Genomic DNA, 21,780 nt, shown 5'->3' with positions numbered 1-21,780 from the left:
CTGCTGTGACTTCCCCCAGAGACTGTCGTCAAGACACCCGTGGACACACCGCTCTGACTATCAGGTACTATTAAACTCACTAAAACACCAGCAACACAATAGAAAGATAAGGGATTTCCCAGAAGTATCCTAGTAAATGTGTCTAAAAACATCTGAATCCGTCCCAATGCAATGGCCTTTTTTTCTTCTTTTTTTTTAAATCCTCCTTTTTCTACCGCTTGTTCCTTTTTGGGTCACGGGGGGCGCGGGCGCTTATCTCAGCTACAATCGGGCGGAAGGCGGGGTACACCCTGGACAAGTCGCCAACTTATCGCAGGGCCAACACAGATAGACAGACAACATTCACACTCACATTCACACACTAGGGCCAATTTAGTGTTGCCAATCAACCTATCCCCAGGTGCATGTCTTTGGAAGTGGGAGGAAGCCGGAGGGAACCCACGCATTCACGGGGAGAACATGCAAACTCCACACAGAAAGATCCCGAGCCCGGATTTGAACCCAGTACTGCAGGAACTTCGTACTGTGAGGCAGACGCACGAACCCCTCTTTTTTATTTACTTTATTTTTTTTTTGTAGTCCTTCGCTATCAATATGTCACTTTCCTCATCCATGAAATTTCATCCTTGCTCAAATTAAAGGGGAAATTGTCGTTTTTTCAGTCCGAATCGCTCTAGCTGCTGGTGGCCATGATTGTAAACAATGTGAGGATGTGAGGAGCCCTCACATGGGTGTCGTCATCGTCTGCTACTTCTGGTAAAGCCAAGGCTTTTTTATTAGCGACCAAAAGTTGCGAACTTCATCGTCGATGTTCTCTACTAAATCCTATCAGCAAAAATATGGCAATATAGCGAAATGATCAAGTATGACACATAGAAAGGACCTGCTATCCCCGTTGAAATGGTTTTGTGGTAAAAAGTCGCCTCTTACCTGAGATCAGCAGAGCTTGTGCCGTCCATACAACTGCTGTGACTTCCCCCAGGGTCTGTCGTCAAGACACCCGTGGACACACAGCTCTGACTATCAGGTACTATTAAACTCACTAAAACACCAGCAACACAATAGAAAGATAAGGGATTTCCCAGAATGATCCTAGTAAATGTGTCTAAAAACATCTGAATCCGTCACAATGCAATGGCCTTTTTTTTTTCTTTTTTTTTAAATCCTCCTTTTTCTACCGCTTGTTCCTTTTTGGGTCACGGGGGGCCGCGGGCGCTTATCTCAGCTACAATCGGGCGGAAGGCGGGGTACACCCTGGACAAGTCGCCAACTCATCGCAGGGCCAACACAGATAGACAGACAACATTCACACTCACATTCACACACTAGGGCCAATTTAGTGTTGCCAATCAACCTATCCCCAGGTGCATGTCTTTGGAAGTGGGAGGAAGCCGGAGGGAACCCACGCATTCACGGGGAGAGCATGCAAACTCCACACAGAAAGATCCCGAGCCCGGATTTGGACCCAGGACTGCAGGAACTTCGTACTGTGAGGCAGACGCACTAACCCCTCTTTTTTATTTACTTTATTTTTTTTTTGTAGTCCTTCGCTATCAATATGTCACTTTCCTCATCCATGAAATTTCATCCTTGCTCAAATTAAAGGGGAAATTGTCGTTTTTTTTCAGTCCGAATCGCTCTAGCTGCTGGTGGCCATGATTGTAAACAATGTGAGGATGTGAGGAGCCCTCACACGGGTGTCGTCATCGTCTGCTACTTCCAGTAAAGCCAAGGCTTTTTTATTAGCGACCAAAAGTTGCGGACTTTATCGTAGATGTTCTCTACTAAATCCTATCAGCAAAAATATGGCGATATCGCGAAATGATCAAGTATGACACATAGAATGGACCTGCTATCCCCGTTGAAATGGTTTTGTGGTAAAAAGTCGCCTCTTACCTGAGATCAGCGGAGCATGTGCCGTCCATACAACTGCTGTGACTTCCCCCAGAGACTGTCGTCAAGACACCCGTGAACACACCGCTCTGACTATCAGGTACTATTAAACTCACTAAAACACCAGCAACACAATAGAAAGATAAGGGATTTCCCAGAATGATCCTAGTAAATGTGTCTAAAAAACATCTGAATCCGTCACAATGCATGGCCTTTTTTTTCTTTTTTTTTAATCCTCCTTTTTCTACCGCTTGTTCCTTTTTGGGTCGCGGGGGGCGCGGGCGCTTATCTCAGCTACAATCGGGCGGAAGGCGGGGTACACCCTGGACAAGTCGCCAACTTATCGCAGGGCCAACACAGATAGACAGACAACATTCACACACTAGGGCCAATTTAGTGTTGCCAATCAACCTATCCCCAGGTGCATGTCTTTGGAAGTTGGAGGAAGCCGGAGGGAACCCACGCATTCACGGGGAGAGCATGCAAACTCCACACAGAAAGATCCCGAGCCCGGATTTGAACCCAGGACTGCAGGAACTTCGTACTGTGAGGCAGACGCACTAACCCCTCTTTTTTATTTACTTTATTTTTTTTTGTAGTCCTTCGCTATCAATATGTCACTTTCCTCATCCATGAAATTTCATCCTTGCTCAAATTAAAGGGGAAATTGTCGTTTTTTCAGTCCGAATCGCTCTAGCTGCTGGTGGCCATGATTGTAAACAATGTGAGGATGTGAGGAGCCCTCACACCGGTGACGTCACGCGCACATCGTCTGCTACTTCCGGTACAGGCAAGGCTTTTTTATTAACCACCAAAAGTTGAGAACTTTATCGTGGATGTTCTCTACTAAATCCTTTCAGCAAAAATATGGCAATATTGCGAAATGATCAAGTATGACACATAGAATGGACCTGCTATCCCCGTTTAAATGGTTTTGTGGTAAAAAGTCGCCTCTTACCTGAGATCAGCGGAGCTTGTGCCGTCCATACAACTGCTGTGACTTCCCCCAGAGACTGTCGTCAAGACACCCGTGGACACACCGCTCTGACTATCAGGTACTATTAAACTCACTAAAACACCAGCAACACAATAGAAAGATAAGGGATTTCCCAGAAGTATCCTAGTAAATGTGTCTAAAAACATCTGAATCCGTCCCAATGCATGGCCTTTTTTTTCTTCTTTTTTTTTAAATCCTCCTTTTTCTACCGCTTGTTCCCTTTTGGGGTCGCTGGCGCTTATCTCAGCTACAATCGGGCGGAAGGCTTGGTACACCCTGGACAAGTCGCCAACTTATCGGCGGGCCAACACAGATAGACAGACAACATTCACACTCACATTCACACACTAGGGCCAATTTTAGTGTTGCCAATCAACCTATCCCCAGGTGCATGTTTTTGGAAGTTGGAGGAAGCCGGAGGGAACCCACGCATTCACGGGGAGAGCATGCAAACTCCACACAGAAAGATCCCGAGCCCGGATTTGAACCCAGGACTGCAGGAACTTCGTACTGTGAGGCAGACGCACTAACCCCTCTTTTTTATTTACTTTATTTTTTTTTTGTAGTCCTTCGCTATCAATATGTCACTTTCCTCATCCATGAAATTTCATCCTTGCTCAAATTAAAGGGGAAATTGTCGTTTTTTTCAGTCCGAATCGCTCTAGCTGCTGGTGGCCATGATTGTAAACAATGTGAGGTTGTGAGGAGCCCTCACACGGGTGACGTCATCGTCTGCTACTTCCGGTAAAGGCAAGGCTTTTTTTATTAGCGACCAAAAGTTGCGAACTTTATCGTCGATGTTCTCTACTAAATCCTTTCAGTATGAAAGGATTTAGTAGATTTAGATCAGCGGAGCTTGTGCCGTCCATACAACTGCTGTGACTTCCCTCAGAGACTGGCGTCAAGACACCCGTGAACACACCCCTCAGACTATCAGGTACTATTAAACTCACTAAAACACCAGCAACACAATAGAAAGATAAGGGATTTCCCAGAAGTATCCTAGTAAATGTGTCTAAAAACATCTGAATCCGTCCCAATGCAATCGCCTTTTTTTTTAGTTTTACTTATTTTTATTTTTTTCTAGTCCTTCGCTATCAATATGTCACTTTCCTCATCCACGAAATTGCATCCTTGCTCAAATTAAAGGGTAAATTGTCGTTTTTTTCAGTCCGAATCGCTCTAGCTGCTGGTGGCCATGATTGTAAACAGTGTGAGGATGTGAAGAGCCCTCACACGGGTGACGTCATCATCTGCTACTTCTGGTAAAGCCAAGGCTTTTTTATTAGCGACCAAAAGTTGCGGACTTTATCGTGGATGTTCTCTACTAAATCCTATCAGCAAAAATATGGCGATATCGCGAAATGATCAAGTATGACACATAGAAAGGACCTGCTATCCCCGTTTAAATGGTTTTGTGGTAAAAAGTCGCCTCTTACCTGAGATCAGCGGAGCATGCGCCGTCCATACAACTGCTGTGACTTCCCCCAGAGACTGTCGTCAACACACCCGTGGATACACCCCTCCGACTATCAGGTACTATTAAACTCACTAAAACACCAGCAACACAATAGAAAGATAAGGGATTTCCCAGAATGATCCTAGTAAATGTGTCTAAAAAACATCTGAATCCGTCACAATGCATGGCCTTTTTTTTCTTTTTTTTTAATCCTCCTTTTTCTACCGCTTGTTCCTTTTTGGGTCACGGGGGGCGCGGGCGCTTATCTCAGCTACAATCGGGCGGAAGGCGGGGTACACCCTGGACAAGTCGCCAACTTATCGGCGGGCCAACACAGATAGACAGACAACATTCACACTCACATTCACACACTAGGGCCAATTTAGTGTTGCCAATCAACCTATCCCCAGGTGCATGTCTTTGGAAGTTGGAGGAAGCCGGAGGGAACCCACGCATTCACGGGGAGAGCATGCAAACTCCACACAGAAAGATCCCGAGCCCGGATTTGGACCCAGGACTGCAGGAACTTCGTACTGTGAGGCAGACGCACTAACCCCTCTTTTTTATTTACTTTATTTTTTTTTTGTAGTCCTTCGCTATCAATATGTCACTTTCCTCATCCATGAAATTTCATCCTTGCTCAAATTAAAGGGGAAATTGTCGTTTTTTTCAGTCCGAATCGCTCTAGCTGCTGGTGGCCATGATTGTAAACAATGTGAGGTTGTGAGGAGCCCTCACACGGGTGACGTCATCGTCTGCTACTTCCGGTAAAGGCAAGGCTTTTTTTATTAGCGACCAAAAGTTGCGAACTTTATCGTCGATGTTCTCTACTAAATCCTTTCAGTATGAAAGGATTTAGTAGATTTAGATCAGCGGAGCTTGTGCCGTCCATACAACTGCTGTGACTTCCCTCAGAGACTGGCGTCAAGACACCCGTGAACACACCCCTCAGACTATCAGGTACTATTAAACTCACTAAAACACCAGCAACACAATAGAAAGATAAGGGATTTCCCAGAAGTATCCTAGTAAATGTGTCTAAAAACATCTGAATCCGTCCCAATGCAATCGCCTTTTTTTTAGTTTTACTTATTTTTATTTTTTTCTAGTCCTTCGCTATCAATATGTCACTTTCCTCATCCACGAAATTGCATCCTTGCTCAAATTAAAGGGTAAATTGTCGTTTTTTTCAGTCCGAATCGCTCTAGCTGCTGGTGGCCATGATTGTAAACAGTGTGAGGATGTGAAGAGCCCTCACACGGGTGACGTCATCATCTGCTACTTCTGGTAAAGCCAAGGCTTTTTTATTAGCGACCAAAAGTTGCGGACTTTATCGTGGATGTTCTCTACTAAATCCTATCAGCAAAAATATGGCGATATCGCGAAATGATCAAGTATGACACATAGAAAGGACCTGCTATCCCCGTTTAAATGGTTTTGTGGTAAAAAGTCGCCTCTTACCTGAGATCAGCGGAGCATGCGCCGTCCATACAACTGCTGTGACTTCCCCCAGAGACTGTCGTCAACACACCCGTGGATACACCCCTCCGACTATCAGGTACTATTAAACTCACTAAAACACCAGCAACACAATAGAAAGATAAGGGATTTCCCAGAATGATCCTAGTAAATGTGTCTAAAAAACATCTGAATCCGTCACAATGCATGGCCTTTTTTTTCTTTTTTTTTAATCCTCCTTTTTCTACCGCTTGTTCCTTTTTGGGTCACGGGGGGCGCGGGCGCTTATCTCAGCTACAATCGGGCGGAAGGCGGGGTACACCCTGGACAAGTCGCCAACTTATCGGCGGGCCAACACAGATAGACAGACAACATTCACACTCACATTCACACACTAGGGCCAATTTAGTGTTGCCAATCAACCTATCCCCAGGTGCATGTCTTTGGAAGTTGGAGGAAGCCGGAGGGAACCCACGCATTCACGGGGAGAGCATGCAAACTCCACACAGAAAGATCCCGAGCCCGGATTTGGACCCAGGACTGCAGGAACTTCGTACTGTGAGGCAGACGCACTAACCCCTCTTTTTTATTTACTTTATTTTTTTTTTGTAGTCCTTCGCTATCAATATGTCACTTTCCTCATCCATGAAATTTCATCCTTGCTCAAATTAAAGGGGAAATTGTCGTTTTTTTCAGTCCGAATCGCTCTAGCTGCTGGTGGCCATGATTGTAAACAATGTGAGGTTGTGAGGAGCCCTCACACCGGTGACGTCATCGTCTGCTACTTCCGGTAAAGGCAAGGCTTTTTTTATTAGCGACCAAAAGTTGCGAACTTTATCGTCGATGTTCTCTACTAAATCCTTTCAGTATGAAAGGATTTAGTAGATTTAGATCAGCGGAGCTTGTGCCGTCCATACAACTGCTGTGACTTCCCTCAGAGACTGGCGTCAAGACACCCGTGAACACACCCCTCAGACTATCAGGTACTATTAAACTCACTAAAACACCAGCAACAAAATAGAAAGATAAGGGATTTCCCAGAAGTATCCTAGTAAATGTGTCTAAAAACATCTGAATCCGTCCCAATGCAATCGCCTTTTTTTATTTTTACTTTATTTTTATTTTTTTCTAGTCCTTCGCTATCAATATGTCACTTTCCTCATCCATGAAATTTCATCCTTGCTCAAATTAAAGGGGAAATTGTCGTTTTTTCAGTCCGAATCGCTCTAGCTGGTGGTGGCCATGATTGTAAACAATGTGAGGAGCCCTCACACCGGTGACGTCATCATCTGCTACTTCCGGTAAAGCCAAGGCTTTTTTATTAGCGACCAAAAGTTGCGAACTTTATCGTGGATGTTCTCTACTAAATCCTATCAGCAAAAATATGGCGATATCGCGAAATGATCAAGTATGACACATAGAAAGGACCTGCTATCCCCGTTTAAATAAGAAAATCTCATTCCAGTGATGTGAATGTGAATTATATTTATATAGCGCTTTTCTCAAGTGACTCAAAGCGCTTTACATAGTGAAACCCAATATCTAAGTTACATTTAAACCAGTGTGGGTGGCACTGGGAGCAGGTGGGTAAAGTGTCTTGCCCAAGGACACAACGGCAGTAACTAGGATGGCACAAGCGGGAATCGAACCTGCAACTCTTAAGTTGCTGGCACGGCCACTCTACCAACCAAGCTATGCCGCTCCAGCAGGCCTTTAAGTACACCAATCTGCATTTGCGCCGAAATAAACATGTCAATTACTTTTAGGGGAGGCGCTCGGACTGTTGGAGGCAATCTGTCGCATGCGTCCTCCGTGGCAGCTCAGTGCGACCAGCCGGGAGACGATGGCCGTCTTCCCGTAGCCCACGCTGCCCACCACCACGGCGCCGTGGCTCTCCGTGGACTCGCTGTCCTGCAAGACGTCTTCCAGCTTCTGGAAAAGCCAATCTCGGCCCACGAAGACAGAATCCATGGTGATGCTGGGCACCTCAAACAAAAGAGGCTTGAGCATGATGTCCACCGGTTTGTAGGGAGAGAAGCGACCTGGGGTGAAGTTTGAGAAAAAAAATACCAGTATTAGCGAGAAGGCATTGAATGCCTTTAATTGGTGCAGCAGTAAAAAAAACGCTGCGGTCACCTTTAGTGTCTTGAGGTGGCCGCCCCCCCGTGTTATGCCAGGGGAGGCGGATGGATGTCCGCAGGGGTGTGTTGCGTTGTTCATCGAGATAGCTCAGGTCTTCCAGCTTTGTTGAGCTGGTGGCTAAAGAAGCAGAATGAAAAAAAGAGTGAAGCAAACATGGTGTATCTCGATTTGCGCAAATGTAAACGCGCAAGTACGGAAAAAAAAAGACCTGTTTTATAGCATATTTGTTGTCTCTGAGAGGAGGTAAGAGGACCTTTTTGGCGTGCTTGCAGCGGCTGTTCAAGTGCTGCAGGAAGTAGTTAAACGCATCCCCATGTCTGGGATAATAATACCGCAGAATGGGTTGGACTTTTCCTACTCAACTGCATCACAAGAACACCATACCTACTGTGAAGCATGGGGGTGGAAACATAATGATTTGGGGCTGTTTTTCTGCTAAGGGGACAGGACGATTGATCCGTGTTAAGGAAAGAATGAATGGGGCCATGTATCGTGAGATTTTGAGGCAAAACCTCCTTCCATCAGTGACAGCTTTGAATGGTTGACCAAATACTTATTTTCCACCATAATTTACAAATAAATTCTTTAAAATTCCTACAATGTGAATTCCTGGATTTTTTTTTTCACATTCTGTCTCTCACAGCTGATTTCAATACCGGTAATTTGAAATCGCATAAAATGAAGAAGACTAAGAGCTATTCAGTAGGATTTAAGGTCCAAGCTTACATCACACTCAAATTTTTACTGCATGCCTTTGGTAAGTGCCGGAGTGAGAAGAGGTTTTAAATTAATTAGCGCATGCTTAATTTTACCGCATGCCTTTGGTAAGCGCAGGAGTGAGAAGAGGTTTTAAATTAATTAGCGCATGCTTACTTTTACCGCATGCCTTTGGTAAGCGCCAGAGTGAGAAGAGGTTTTAAAATAATTAGCGAATGCTTACTTTTACCGCATGCCTAGGATTTATATTAATTGGCGCATGCTTACTTTTATCGCATGCCTTTGGTAAGCGCAGGAGTGAGAAGAGGTTTTAAATTAATTAGCGCATGCTTACTTTTACCGCATGCCTTTGGTAAGCGCAGGAGTGAGAAGAGGTTTTAAATTAATTAGCGCCCCGGCGGCAATTCAAGAAGATACGGTAATCGTATGAAATGTTAGCTGGTACACATTTGCGATCTCAGTGGTTCTCAAATGGGGGTACGCGAACCCCTGGGGGTACCTAAAGGTATGCCAAGGGGTACGTGAGATTTTTTTAAAATATTCTAAAAATAACAACAGTTCAAAAATCCTTTATAAATATATTTATTGAATAATACTTCAACAAAATATGAATGTAATTTCATTAAAAGTGAAAAAAATAAATAAAACATTGCAATATTAAGTGTTGACAGCTAGATTTTTTGTGGACATGTTCCATAAATATTGATGTTAAAGTGCAGATTCCAACTATTGAAATATGTTACATAGTTCAAGACTTAAAGGCCTACAGAAACCCACTACTACCGACCACACAGTCTGATAGTTTATATATCAATGATGAAATATTAACATTGCAACACATGCCAATACGGCCTTTTTAGTTTACTAAATTACAATTTTAAATTTCCTGCGGAGTTTCTTGTTGAAAACGTCACGGAATGATGACGCTAGTTTATGACGTTATTGGTTGTAGCGGACATATTAGCCCAGCACCACTTACGGCTAAAAGTCGTCTCTTTTCATCACATAATTACACAGTAATTTGGACATCTGTGTTGCTGAATCTTTTGCAATTTGTTCAATTAATAATGGAGACGTCAAAGAAGAATGCTGTTGGTGGAAAGCCGTAGATTGCAGCTGCCTTTAGCAACCGAAACACAGCAGGTGTTTCTTTGTTTGTTGTGAAGCTTTAACACAGAGCGGTCAAGCCAACATGTTTCTCTACGTCAACCGGCAAGTTTTTGGATGGGAAAATTGTGATATTAAGTCGGCTCTTACTGGAGACTTGAGTGGATTACGCGACCTCCTCCTGCAGCTCAAAAAAGCAGCTGTGATCTTGGCTCTTCGGCTTCTCTCGGAGACACTGGTGTTCACCGCAGCCATCCGACGTTCAGGTATGACTTTATAATCTCACTAAAATACTATTAACCCAATAAGCAGATAAAGGATTTTCCAAAATTATCCTCGTAAATGTGTCTAATTACATCGGAAACATTCCCACTGTGGCACCTGGAGTCGTCGCCTTTTCTTTTTTTTAGTGCTTCACTCTAACTTTCCTCATCCAAGAATCTTTCATCCTCGCTCAAATTAATGGAGAAATTGTCGCTTTCTCGGTCCGAATAGCTCTAGCTGCTGCTGTGAGGATGTGAGGAGCTCCACAACCCGTGACGTCACGCGCACATCGTCTGCTACTGCCGGTACAGGCAAGGCTTTTTTATTAGCGATTCAAAAGTTGCAAACTTTATCGTCGATGTTCTCTACTAAATCCTTTCAGCAAAAATATGGCAATATCGCGAAATGATCAAGTATGACACATAGAATGGACCTGCTATCCCAGTTTGAATAAGAAAATATCATTTCAGTAGGCCTTTAATCACAACAAAATTAGGCATAATAATGTGTTAATTCCACGATTGTATGTATCGGTATCCGTTGATATCGGTATCGGTAATTAAGAGTTGGACAATATTGGAATATGGGATATCGGCAAAAAAGCCATTATCGGACATCTCGAGTAATATACACATGATTGAATGGTAAATGAGCTATCAGATCTTGGTATTAAGCTTGTTATGAAGCAAGGCACTGCTTCAGTTGACAAAACAACCCAATACCCACCCATAAACCACAGCACAGAACAGGTATAGCTGTGTTGGTAGAGCGGCCGTGCCAGCAACTTCAGGGTTCCGGGTTCGATTCCCGCTTTCGCCAACCTAGTCACTGCCGTTGTGTCCTTGGGCAAGACACTTTACCCACCTGCTCCCAGTGCCACCCACACTGGTTTAAATGTAACTTTGATATTGGGTTTCACTATGTAAAGCGCTTTGAGTCACTAGAGAAAAGCGCTATATAAATATAATTCACTTTAAAAAAAAAATCACTAAAACAACCACCATCAGTCAAATGCTAAATAATGTCATATTCAGCCATAACTCACAGAACTAATACTCGGGGAGTGTATTTTGTAAGTCAACAAAAGACTGCATCCATCCATCCATTTTCTACCGCTTATTCCCTTTGGGGTCGCGGGGGGCGCTGGAGCCTATCTCAGCTACAATCAGGCGGAAGGCGGCGTACACCCTGGACAAGTCGCCACCTCATCGCAGGGCCAACACGGATAGACAGACAACATTCACACTCACAACCACTAAATTAAATATACAATATTACTTTCTGAAACTACAAACCCCGTTTCCATATGAGTTGGGAAATTGTGTTAGGTGTAAATATAAACAGAACACAATGATTTGCAAATCCTTTTCAACCCATATTCAGTTGAATGCACTACAAAGACAACATATTTGATGTTCAAACTCATAAACTTTATTATTTTTTGGCAAATAATAACACGTGCTAAAGTAGTTGGGAAAGGGCATGTTCACCACTGTGTTACATCACTTTTTCTTTTAAAAACACTCAATAAATGTTTGGGAACTGAGGAAACTAATTGTTGAAGCTTTGAAAGTGGAATTTTTTTCCCATTCTTGTTTTATGTAGAGCTTCAGTCGTTCAACAGTCCGGGGTCTTCGCTGTCGTATTTGACGTTTCATAATGCGCCACACATTTTTGATGGGAGACAGGTCTTGACTGCAGGCGGGCCAGGAAAGTACCCGCACTCTTTTTTTACAAACCACGCTGTTGTAACACGTGCTGAATGTGGCTTGGCATTGTCTTGCTAGAGATTGTCGGTTTTTGATACATCGAAGGTCACGGTCATTCAATGTTGGTTTCCGGCCATGCCGCTTATGTGGAGTGAGTTCTTCAGATTCTCTGAACCTTTTGATGATAATATGGAGCGTAGATGTTGAAATCCCGAAATTTCTTGCAATTGCACTTTGAGAAACGTTGTTCTTAAACTGTTTGACTATTTGCTCACGCAGTTGTGGACAAAGGGGTGTACCTCGCCCCATCCTTTCTTGTGAAAGACTGAGCATTTTCTGAGGAAGCTGTTTTTATACCCAATCATGGCACCCACCTGTTCCCAATTAGCCTGCACACCTGTGGGATGTTCCAAATAAGTGTTTGATGAGCATTCCTCAACTTTATCTGTATTTATTGCCACCTTTCCCAACTTTTTTGTCACGTGGCATCAAATTGTACAGTTCAATCAATCAATCAATCAATGTTTACTTATATAGCCCTAAATCACTAGTGTCTCAAAGGGCTGCACAAACCACTACGACATCCTCGGTAGGCCCACATAAGGGCAAGGAAAACTCACACCCAGTGGGACGTCGGTGACAATGATGACTATGAGAACCTTGGAGAGGAGGAAAGCAATGGATGTCGAGCGGGTCTAACATGATACTGTGAAAGTTCGATCCATAATGGATCCAACACAGTCGCGAGAGTCCAGTCCAATGCGGATCCAACACAGCAGCGAGAGTCCCGTTCACAGCGGAGCCAGCCGGAAACCATCCCAAGCGGAGGCGGATCAGCAGCGCAGAGATGTCCCCAGCCGATACACAGTTAATGATTATTTGCAAAAAAAAAAAATGTTTATCAGTTTGAACATCAAATATGTTGTATTTGTAGCGCATTCAACTGAATATGGGTTGGAAAGGATTTGCAAATCATTGTATTCCGTTTATATTTACATCGAACACAATTTCCCAACTCTTATGGAAACGAGGTTTGTACATAAATCACACCAAAAAATATGTGTAATTGCCAAAAATGAGCGGACTTAAAAGGGTGCCTTGAGGAACGCCTCAGTAATGTAAATCAAGTGTGGATCCCAGTGTTTGTAAACAAGGTTCAAAATGTCAATACAAGGATCTGCCAATTGTGTTTTCCAATAGTCCAAGGTCATCTGTACAACAGGAGCACCCCAGTCTTTAGGAATTCAGTTTAAAAATGGTAAATGGTTTATACTTGTATGGCGCTTGTTCCAAATAAGTGTTTGATGAGCATTCCTCAACTTTATCAGTATTTATTGCCACCTTTTCCCAACTTCTTTGTCACGTGTTGCAGGCATCAAATTCCAAAGTTAATGATTATTTGCAACAACAAAAAAATGTTTATCAGTTTGAACATCAAATATGTTGTCTTTGTAGCATATTCAACTGAATATGGGTTGAAAAGGATTTGCAAATCATTGTGTTCCGTTTATATTTACACCTTAAAACTCATCTGTATACTCTAGCCTTTAAATAGACCTCCTTTTTAGACCAGTTGATCTGCCGCTTCTTTTCTTTCTCCTATGCCCCCCCCCCCTCCCTTGTGGAGGGGGTCCGGTCCGATGACCATGGATGAAGTACTGGCTGTCCAGAGTCGAGACCCAGGATGGACCGCTCGCCTGTATCGGTTGGGGACATCTCTACGCTGCTGATCCGCTTGAGATGGTTTCCTGTGGACGGGACTCTCACTGCTGTCTTGGAGCCACTATGGATTGAACTTTCACAGTATCATGTTAGACCCGCTCGACATCCATTGCTTTCGGTCCCCTAGAGGGGGGGGGGTTGCCCACATCTGAGGTCCTCTCCAAGGTTTCTCATAGTCAGCATTGTCACTGGCGTCCCACTGGATGTGAATTCTCCCTGCCCACTGGGTGTGAGTTTTCCTTGCCCTTTTGTGGGTTCTTCCGAGGATGTCGTAGTCGTAATGATTTGTGCAGTCCTTTGAGACATTTGGGATTTGGGGCTCTATAAATAAACATTACATTACAACACCATTTCCCAACTCTGATGGGGAAAATGCCGTTTACCATTGTTGAATAATGCTATCACCATGGTGACGCGTGTGCTCTGAAGGGCGGAATCAAAACCAGCAAGCGCCGTCTCTACTTTATCGACAGAGATAGAGTGTCACAAACACTCAACTTTTCTCTTTATTCTTTAACAACTATCCATCCATCCATCCTTCATCTTCCGCTTATCCGAGGTCGGGTCGCGGGGGCAACAGCCTAAGCAGGGAAACCCAGACTTCCCTCTCCCCAGCCACTTCGTCTAGCTCTTCCCGGGGGATCCCGAGGCGTTCCCAGGCCAGCCGGGAGACATAGTCTTCCCAACGTGTCCTGGGTCTTCCCCGTGGCCTCCTACCGGTTGGACGTGCCCTAAACACCTCCCTAGGGAGGCGTTCGGGTGGCATCCTGACCAGATGCCCGAACCACCTCATCTGGCTCCTCTCGATGTGAAGGAGCAGCGGCATTACTTTGAGTTCCTCACGGATGGCAGAGCTTCTCACCCTATCTCTAAGGGAGAGACCCACCACACGGCGGAGGAAACTCATTTGGGCCGCTTGTACCCGTGATCTTATCCTTTCGGTCATGACCCAAAGGTCATGACCATAGGTGAGGATGGGAACGTAGATCGACCGGTAAATTCAATCAATCAATCAATGTTTACTTATATAGCCCTAAATCACTAGTGTCTCAAAGGGCTGCACAAACCACTACGACATCCTCGGGCAAGGAAAACTCACACCCAGTGGGACGTCGGTGACAATGATGACTATGAGAACATGATACTGATGATACTGATGACTATGAGAACATATGAGAACATGATACTGTGAAAGATCAATCCATAATGGATCCAACACAGTCGCGAGAGTCCAGTCCAAAGCGGATCCAACACAGCAGCGAGAATCCCGTTCACAGCGGAGCCAGCAGGAAACCATCCCAAGCGGAGGCTGATCAGCAGCGCAGAGATGTCCCCAGCCGATACACAGGCGAGCAGTACATGGCCACCGGATCGGACCGGACTCCCTCCACAAAGGAGAGTGGGACATAGAAGAAAAATTGAGAGCTTTGCCTTCCGGCTCAGCTCCTTCTTCACCACAACGGATCGATACAGCGTCCGCATTACTGAAGACGCCGCACCGATCCGCCTGTCGATCTCACGATCCACTCTTCCCCCACTCGTGAACAAGACTCCTAGGTACTTGAACTCCTCCACTTGGGGCAGGGTCTCCTCCCCAACCCGGAGATGGCATTCCACCCTTTTCCGGGCGAGAACATCTAACTAATTAAAACCAAAAATCCACCAATGATCGAGGAGGCTGACATCGATACAGATTTTCGACCAATACATTCCACACTGACCAAAGAACAGCATCCACCATTTTAAATCATCAAGATTAATCCCCAGTCTACAGACCGACTACCGCAGACCCAACCTTCTGAAATCCAAACAAAAGAGCGACTTAGAAGTGGGGTGCAGCTTCTTAGCTAAATCTCTGGAGAGCGTTCCCAGTGGATGAGCTCACTGAGGCCACAAAAGCAATTGCTGTGCCCGAGTGCTCCCATGCAGGCACACTGACAGCCTTCAGCTGCCGAGTGGAGGGCTTGGCCGCTTTCTTTCTCTTGCACCCACACCGTCGCTAAATTAAATTGACGCTTTGCAAAAGAGTTTTACCGTACAACGAACATACAGTGGGGCAAAAAAAGTATTTAGTCAGCCACAGATTGTGCAAGTTCTCCCACTTAAAATGATGACAGAGTTCTGTAATGTTCATCATAGGTACACTTCAACTGTGAGAGACAGAATGTGAAAAAAAAAAATCCAGGAATTCACATTGTAGGAATTTTAAAGATTTGTAAATTATGGTGGAAAATAAGTATTTAATAATAATAATAATAGATTTTATTTGTAAAAAGCACTTTACGTTGAACAAACAACCTAGAAGTGCCACAGTGTAAAAAATAGAATCCATCCATCCATCCATTTTCTACCGCTTATTCCCTTTCGGGGTCGCGGGCGCCTATCTCAGCTACAATCGGGCGGAAGGCGGGGTACACCCTGGACAAGTCGCCACCTCATCGCAGGGCCAACACAGATAGACAGACAACATTCACACTCACATTCACACACTAGGGCCAATTTAGTGTTGCCAATCAACCTATCCCGCTTCCGCCATCCTAGTCACTGCCGTTGTGAAGTGAAGTGAATTATATTTATATAGCGCTTTTTCTCTAGTGACTCAAAGCGCCCAATATCTAAGTTACATTTAAAGCAGTGTGGGTGGCACTGGGAGCAGGTGGGTAAAGTGTCTTGCCCAAGGACACAACGGCAGTGACTAGGATGGCGGAAGCGGGAATCGAACCTGCAACCCTCAAGTTGCTGGCACGGCCACTCTACCAACCGAGCTATACCGCCCCACCTTGGGCAAGACACTTTACCCACCTGCTCCCAGTGCCACCCACACTGGTTTAAATGTAACTTAGATATTGGGTTTCACTATGTAAAGCGCTTTGAGTCACTAGAGAAAAGCGCTATATAAGTATAATTCACTTCACTAATTCACTATCCCCAGGTGCATGTCTTTGGAAGTGGGAGGAAGCCGGAGTACCCGGAAGGGAACCCACGCATTCACGGGGAGAACATGCAAACTCCACACAGAAAGATCCCGAGCCTGGATTTGAACCCAGGACTGCAGGAACTTCGTACTGCGAGGCAGACGCACTAACCCCTCTTTTTTTTTTACTTTATTTTTTTTTTGTAGTCCTTTGCTATCAATATGTCACTTTCCTCATACATGAAATTTCATCCTTGCTCAAATTAAAGGGGAAATTGTTGTTTTTTTCAGTCCGAATCGCTCTAGCTGCTGGTGGCCATGAATGTAAACAATGTGAGGATGTGAGGAGCCCTCACACCGGTGACGTCACGCGCACATCGTCTGCTACTTCCGGTACAGGCAAGGCTTTTTTATTAGCCACCCAGGACTGCAGGAACTTCGTATTGCGAGGCAGACGCACTAACCCCTCTTTTTTTTTTACTTTATTTTTTTTTTGTAGTCCTTCGCTATCAATATGTCACTTTCCTCATACATGAAATTTCATCCTTGCTCAAATTAAAGGGGAAATTGTCGTTTTTTTCAGTCCGAATCGCTCTAGCTGCTGGTGGCCATGATTGTAAACAATGTGAGGATGTGAGGAGCCCTCACACCGGTGACGTCACGCGCACATCGTCTGCTACTTCCGGTACAGGCAAGGCTTTTTTATTAGCCACCCAGGACTGCAGGAACTTCGTATTGTGAGGCAGACGCACGAACCCCTCTCCCACCGTGAAGCCCTAAAAATAGTAATAATAAAAAATAGTAATAATAAAAATAAATAAAATATAAAACTAGAAACAGCCCAAAGGCTACAACCAGCATGCATGTCTATAGAAAGGCTTTTTTTTATTTATTTTTTTTAAAGATGGGTTTTTAAGCCTTTTTTAAAAGCATCCACAGTCTGAGGTGCCCTCAGGTGGTCAGGGAGAGCGTTCCACAGACTGGGAAAATTACGCAACTTCACCTATTTGCTCCAAAAATATTTTCCGCAAATCAATATTTATAATCTGCAAATAATGTGCCGTTGCTTAGTGTCTGGGCTGTGTAGAACTCGGCAGGGTAACCACGTAATACTCCGTGTCAGTGGGTGGCAGCAGGTAGTTAATTGCTTTGTAAAAGTCGTAACGTGTCGGATGGGACGAGGATGGTGTGTTGTGATCCCAATATGCAGACCACAGCGGGAGGCAGCGTGCAGGTAAAAAGGTATGCCATGCTTAAAGGGGAACATTATCACAATTTCAAAACGGTTAAAAACAATAAAAATCAGTTCTCAGTGGCTTGTTGTATTTTTTTGAATTTTTTTTTCAAAATTTTACCGGTCCCGGAATATCCCTAAATAAAGCTTTAAAGTGCCTTATTTTCGCTCTCTTCGAAACCACTATCCATTTCCCTGTGACGTCATACAGTGCTGCCGATACAAACAACATGGCGGTTACCACGGCAAGATATAGCGACATTAGCTCGGATTCAGACTCGGATTTCAGCGGCTTAAGCGATTCAACAGATTACGCATGTATTGAAACAGATGGTCGGAGTATGGAGGCAGATAGCGAAAACGAAATTGAAGCTATTAAGCGAATAGCTATTGACGCTATTCGGCCATAGCGTGGGTGTACCTAATGAAGTGGCTGCCTTATTAGCATCGCCGGTAAAACGTGCGGACCAAACGATCAGGACTTTCGCATCTTGTGACACTGGAGCAACTTAAATCCGTCGATTGGTAAGTGTTTGTTTCGCATTAAATGTGGGTATCTAGTTTCAAATGTACATACAGCTAGTGTAAATAGCATGTTAGCATCGATTAGCGTAGCATGTTAGCATCGATTAGCTGGCAGTCATGTCGTGACCAAATATGTCTGATTAGCACATAAGTCAACAACATCAACAAAACTCACCTTTGTGATTTCGTTGACTTAAATCGTTGCAAATGCATCTGCAGGTTATCCATACATCTCTGTGCCATGTCTGCTTTAGCATCGTCGGTCAAATGTGAAGACACTTTGGTACATTCAATGGGGGTCTGGCGGCAGATTTCTTGCCAGTGGTGCAACTTGAATCCCTCCCTGTTAGTGTTGTTACACCCTCCGACAACACACCGACGAGGCATGATGTCTCCAAGGTTCCAAAAAATAGTCGAAAAAACGGAAAATAACAGAGCTGAGATCCGGTGTTTGTAATGTGGAAATGAACATGGCGGGTGTGTTACCTCGGTGACGTCACGTTCTGATGTCATCGCTAAAAGACCGATGAACAGAAAGGCGTTTAATTTGCCAAAAATTCCCCCATTTAGTGTTCGGAAATCGGTAAAAAAAAAAACATGGTCTTTTTTCTGCAACATCAAGGTATATATTGACACTTGCATAGGTTTGGTGATAATGTTCCCCTTTAAACCAAAAATGAACAAAAGGGAAAGGAAAACTGAACTGGCTACAAAGTACACAGAAACAAAATGCTGGACGACAGCAAAAACTTACGGCGTCCACAAAGTACATCCGTACATGACATGACCATCAACAAATAGTCTTGCTTGCTAACACAGGTGCGGGGAATAGCGCTCAAAGGAAGACATGAAACTGCTACAGGAAAACACCAACAAAACTCGAAGGCACAAACTCAAAATAAAGGCACAAGGACTTGGTGGCGTTTCATTTTTTTAACGTGTTCTGCTGGTGGTGTGCCTCCGTATTTTTTTTTTATCAAAAAAATGTGCCCTGGTTGAAAAACACTGTAGTACACAGACTTTGATCTTGTGCATGGGTTATTAAAGGTATATCAGGTGTTACGTTCATGTCTTTGTATATACAAAGAAATTCCCAACGCCTAAAGGACGAAGCTGTCACAAAGATGGATGAGCATTTTTGTTCCAAAAAGGTTCCGGTGTAAAGCTAACATTACACGGTTTTATCATTTTGCAAAAGTGTGTTCAGTGGTGGGTTAGCACAACCCCCATTGCAGTGTTTTTCAACCACTGTGGGGGGCGGTATAGCTCGGTTGGTAGAGTGGCCGTGCCAGCAACTTGAGGGCTGCAGGTTCGATTCCCGCTTCCGCCATCCTAGTCACTGCCGTTGTGTCCTTGAGCAAAACACTTTACCCACCTGCTCCCAGTGCCACCCACACTGGTTTAAATGTAACTTAGATATTGGCTTTCACTGTGTAAAGCGCTTTGAGTCACTAGAGAAAAGTGCTATATAAATATAATTCACTTCACTGTGCTGTGAAATACACTCTGGTGTGCCGTGGGAGATTATATAATTTCACTTAATTGGGTTAAAACATTTTTTTTTGCTAACCAGTACCGTATTTTCCGCACTATAAGGCGCACCTTTTAATATTTTGTTCATATATAAGGCGCACCGCATTATAAGGTGAAGAGAATAGATGCTACAGTAGAGGCTGGGGTTACGTTATGCATCCATTAGATCCGGGGTGTCAAACTCAAATACAGAGTGGGCCAAAATTTAAAACCGAACAAAGCCGCGGGCCGAGGTTGAACAAATGAACCTTTTAATAGGAACCCAAACAAGTTTTGCATTGAATATTGAACAAGCAAGGCTTATATAACTTTATAATGATATGCAAAATCGAGTTTCAAATAATAATAATAATTAAAAGATATCAATAGCATATCAAATGAAATCTAAAAAAAAAATTGAATGCCTCTTTTCGGCGGCGGGGTTGAGTTGGACGGGGTTTGGTGACAGCGGGGGGGGGTGTATATTGTAGCGTCCCGGAAGAGTTACTGCTGCAAGGGGTTGTGGGTATTTGTTCTGTTGTGTTTATGTTGTGGTACGGTGCAGAAATGTGTCATTCTTGTTTGGTATGGGTTCACAGTGTGGCGCTTATTTGTAACAGTGTTGAAGTTGTTTATACGGCCACCCTCAGTGTGACCTGTATGGCTGTTGACCAAGTATGAATTGCATTCTCTTGTGTGTGTGTGTATAAGACGCATATATTATGTGACTGGGCCGGCACGCTGTTTGTATGGAGGAAAAGTGGACGTGGCGACAGGTTGTAGAGAACGCCAAAGGCAATGCCTTTTAAGGCCCACCCCCAATATTGTTGTCGAGGATGAAATTTGGGAGTGGCACTGCACTATGGGGGTCTTCCGGGAAAATCGGGAGGGTTGGCAAGTCAGAGTGTCACAGCGGTGGGCCAGCTCTAATGTTAATTTGATATTGCCTCAAGGGCCAAATTAAATTACACGGCGGGCCAAATTTGGCCCGCGGGACAGAGTTTGACACCCATGGTATAATGCATATGTTCCTTCTTGACTGCACTTAAAGGGGAACATTATCACCAAACCTATGTAACCGTCAATATATACCTTGATGTTGCAGAAAAAAGACCATGTATTTTTTTAACCGATTTCCGAACTCTAAATGGGTGAATTTGGGCAAATTAAACGCCTTTCTGTTTATCGGTCTTTTAGCGATGACGTCAGAATGTGACGTCACCGAGGTAACACACCCGCCATATTAATTTTCACAATACCAACACCGGGTTTCAGCTCTGTTATTTTCCGTTTTTTCGACTATTTTTTGGAACCTTGGAGACATCATGCCTCGTCGGTGTGTTGTCGGAGGGTGTAACAACACTAACAGGGAGGGATTCAAGTTGCACCACTGGCAAGAAATCTGCCGCCAGACCCCCATTGAATGTACCAAAGTGTCTTCACATTTGACCGGCGATGCTAAGACAGACATGGCACAGAGATGTATGGATAACCTGCAGATGCATTTGCAACGATTAAGTCAACGAAATCACAAAGGTGAGTTTTGTTGATGTTGTTGACTTATCTGCTTATCAGACATATTTGGTCACGACATGACTGCCAGCCAATCGATGCTAACATGCTACGCTAATCGATACTTACATGCTATTTACGCTAGCTGTATGTACATTTGAAACTAGATACCCACATTTAATGCGAAACAAACACTTACCAATCGACGGATTTAAGTTGCTCCAGTGTCACAAGATGCGAAAGTCCTGATCGTTTGGTCCGCATATTTTACCGGCGATGCTAATAAGGCAGCCATGCTATGGGCCACTTCATTAGGTACACCCACGCTATGGCCGAATAGCGTCAATAGCTATTCGCTTAATAGCTTCAATTTCGTTTTCGCTATCTGCCTCCATACTCCGACCATCTGTTTCAATACATGCGTAATCTGTTGAATCGCTTAAGCCGCTGAAATCCGAGTCCGAATCCGAGCTAATGTCGCTATATCTTGCCGTGGTAACCGCCATGTTGTTTGTATTGGCAGCACTGTGTGACGTCACAGGGAAATGGATAGTGGTTTCGAAGACAGCGAAAATAAGGCACTTTAAAGCTTTATTTAGGGATATTCCGGGACCG

At 44.2% G+C, this 21,780-nt stretch overlaps 1 protein-coding gene across 4 annotated transcripts in view; it reads right to left on the bottom strand.

Moving 5' to 3' along the window:
• The window catches only part of LOC133537891 (protein TANC1-like), a 389,287-nt gene that overhangs the window by 93,606 nt on the left and 273,901 nt on the right, over positions 1-21,780 (bottom strand). For all 4 annotated transcript variants that reach the window (XM_061879022.1, XM_061879023.1, XM_061879025.1 and 1 more), the window contains 2 exons: positions 7,944-8,066; positions 7,568-7,849 (listed from right to left, as the gene is read on the bottom strand). In XM_061879022.1, coding sequence (XP_061735006.1) covers positions 7,568-7,849; positions 7,944-8,066 — 405 coding nt within the window. The remainder of the gene's footprint in view (positions 1-7,567; positions 7,850-7,943; positions 8,067-21,780) is intronic.

This window comes from Nerophis ophidion, linkage group LG19 (genome assembly GCF_033978795.1).
Source record: "Nerophis ophidion isolate RoL-2023_Sa linkage group LG19, RoL_Noph_v1.0, whole genome shotgun sequence".
In the NCBI taxonomy this organism is placed as follows: Eukaryota; Metazoa; Chordata; class Actinopteri; order Syngnathiformes; family Syngnathidae; genus Nerophis; species Nerophis ophidion.
This window is presented reverse-complemented; position numbering and strand designations above follow the sequence as displayed.